Source organism: Coregonus lavaretus (assembly GCF_964263955.1).
Source record: "Coregonus lavaretus genome assembly, chromosome: 15".
Classification (NCBI taxonomy): domain Eukaryota; kingdom Metazoa; phylum Chordata; class Actinopteri; order Salmoniformes; family Salmonidae; genus Coregonus; species Coregonus lavaretus.
In genome coordinates, this window is record NC_140002.1 from 48697135 (window position 1) to 48699004 (window position 1870).

The 1870-nt window shown below is 39.2% G+C and overlaps 1 protein-coding gene across 1 annotated transcript in view; it reads left to right on the plus strand.

The window, feature by feature from the left end:
• Positions 1-238: 238 nt before the first annotated feature.
• Positions 239-1870, plus strand: part of klf5l (Kruppel like factor 5 like) — a 17289-nt gene continuing 15657 nt past the window's right edge. Inside the window, exon 1 of the mRNA XM_084178356.1 lies at positions 239-521. Within this exon, the coding sequence (XP_084034482.1) occupies positions 384-521 (138 nt within the window). The 5' untranslated portion in view covers positions 239-383. The remainder of the gene's footprint in view (positions 522-1870) is intronic.

The window sequence follows — 1870 nt, forward strand, 5'->3', positions numbered from 1 at the left end:
ATATGTTATAACTGGGCTATATGAACTAAAAACCATGCTTGTTCTTCCAACATCATTCCCCTTTCCCTCTCATTCTCCATTATGTCGTTTCCTTCCACATCACCCAGGTGAAAACACCTACGGCACAGGTGATTGGAGTAGAGGACACTCCCTCGCTTGAATTGGCTAATGTTTTTGTCAATCATGACTTCCAGGTCTCGCTGGCATACTTCAGCGCAGGTAAAACGACCTGTGAGCCAGTGAGGGATTTGGAATTACCGCGCGCACCTGGACCCAACAACGACGCGCTTATCACGCAACAGTTGTCAAATCTATATGTACTTTACATAAATTATATTTACAAAGGAAGCGTTATTTGAATACGTTTTATCGGAGAGATAACTATGGCAACTAGTATAGGACTGGCCATGAATCCTCCGCACACAGAAGAGAGGGCGGTTTTCACGCAGCTGAAACCTGTGCGGATGTCTGGAGCTGACGGCGCAGAGGACTCGTCGGTGTTTGAGGAAGTGAAACCCGCGGTGAGAATGACATCTTAACCCAGTGGAGGTAGCCCAGGTGCGGCCAGGGGCTCCACCGTATTCCGCCCTTCTCCTGGTTCATATTTTGTAGTCAGTCGAACAGTGGACACTCCCACTCAAGAAATAGCCTCAACGCGTAAAACTGTAGAAATTGATTGTTCCATTTGGGTGTCCCCCGCTTTTCTCCAATCACAATAAACCTATTCGTATCATGCATAACAGTGAATAACGTATTTCATTGTTCTTGGGAGAAAGAGCACATGTAGGCCTATTCAATATACAGGATTTTCCATATTCCAAAAAGGTTAGCCTATGGAAAAGCTTATAGCATTGTTACCCACGCGCTACTCGACGCAAGCATGATTCCATAGCCTACTAATAATGTTGTTGAATAGGCCTACAAATCGATTAGTCTTTTTTCTATCAAAGATTTGTCAGTCCTTTCATTATAAATTCATATTTTTCGTGCGTTTCATTCGTTTGAAGATAATTTTATGAATAGATGTATTTATTTAGCTGCCACTTTATCGACAACGAAGTGTGCAATAAAACCGAATAGGGTTAAAGCGAGGAATTTTACATAGCTCTGTGGAAAACAGGATCGAACAAGGTGCAAGTAAACTGTATAATATCATTTAACACATCGACGATATACTTTCTTATGGGTCAAGACAAAACGGATTAATTAAAACCTTAATTTTGTCACGTTTTTCTTATAAATATGTCCATATTATTATTATTATTATTATTATTATTACTAATATTACTAATATTACAAATATTACATGCATTGCAAAATACTCCATGTTCTCACTAGATTCTCACTCATCATATAGTGGGTTCTTTATTGTGAGAATCTGTCTTTCCTGCTGATTTTAAGAGGGTGTGTGTGAGGTGTACCCTTCTGGTGTCGTGTTTTATGTTTCCCCTGTAACATCTGGCTGAATCTCAACCGCTGAACGGGATCTGAGGTTGTCAAGTTACCTTTGATGCTCTGTTTTGGTCAAGGAGATCACTTTGGAATTCACAGCAATTAATTGATGTGGACTTATGTTATCTTATCTATCTATAGCCCCTGGTGTGTTTAACCTAGTTATGATTGTCATTTGACTGTTTTTCTTCATGGTTGGATTTAGGCTAATGATAGATATAATATGAATAGGACCCATTTCCTTTCAGACAATATTGCAATGAAACATTCAAGAAGCATAGTTTTACTTTTTGAAATGGAACTTATGAAGTTGAATAAGTTACTATTCATTATCAGTAATAAACGTGGCACCACTGTATCAACAAGAAAGGACACTGTCATTCGGCTAGTTCCTCTAATATATGCACACATTCCCAAT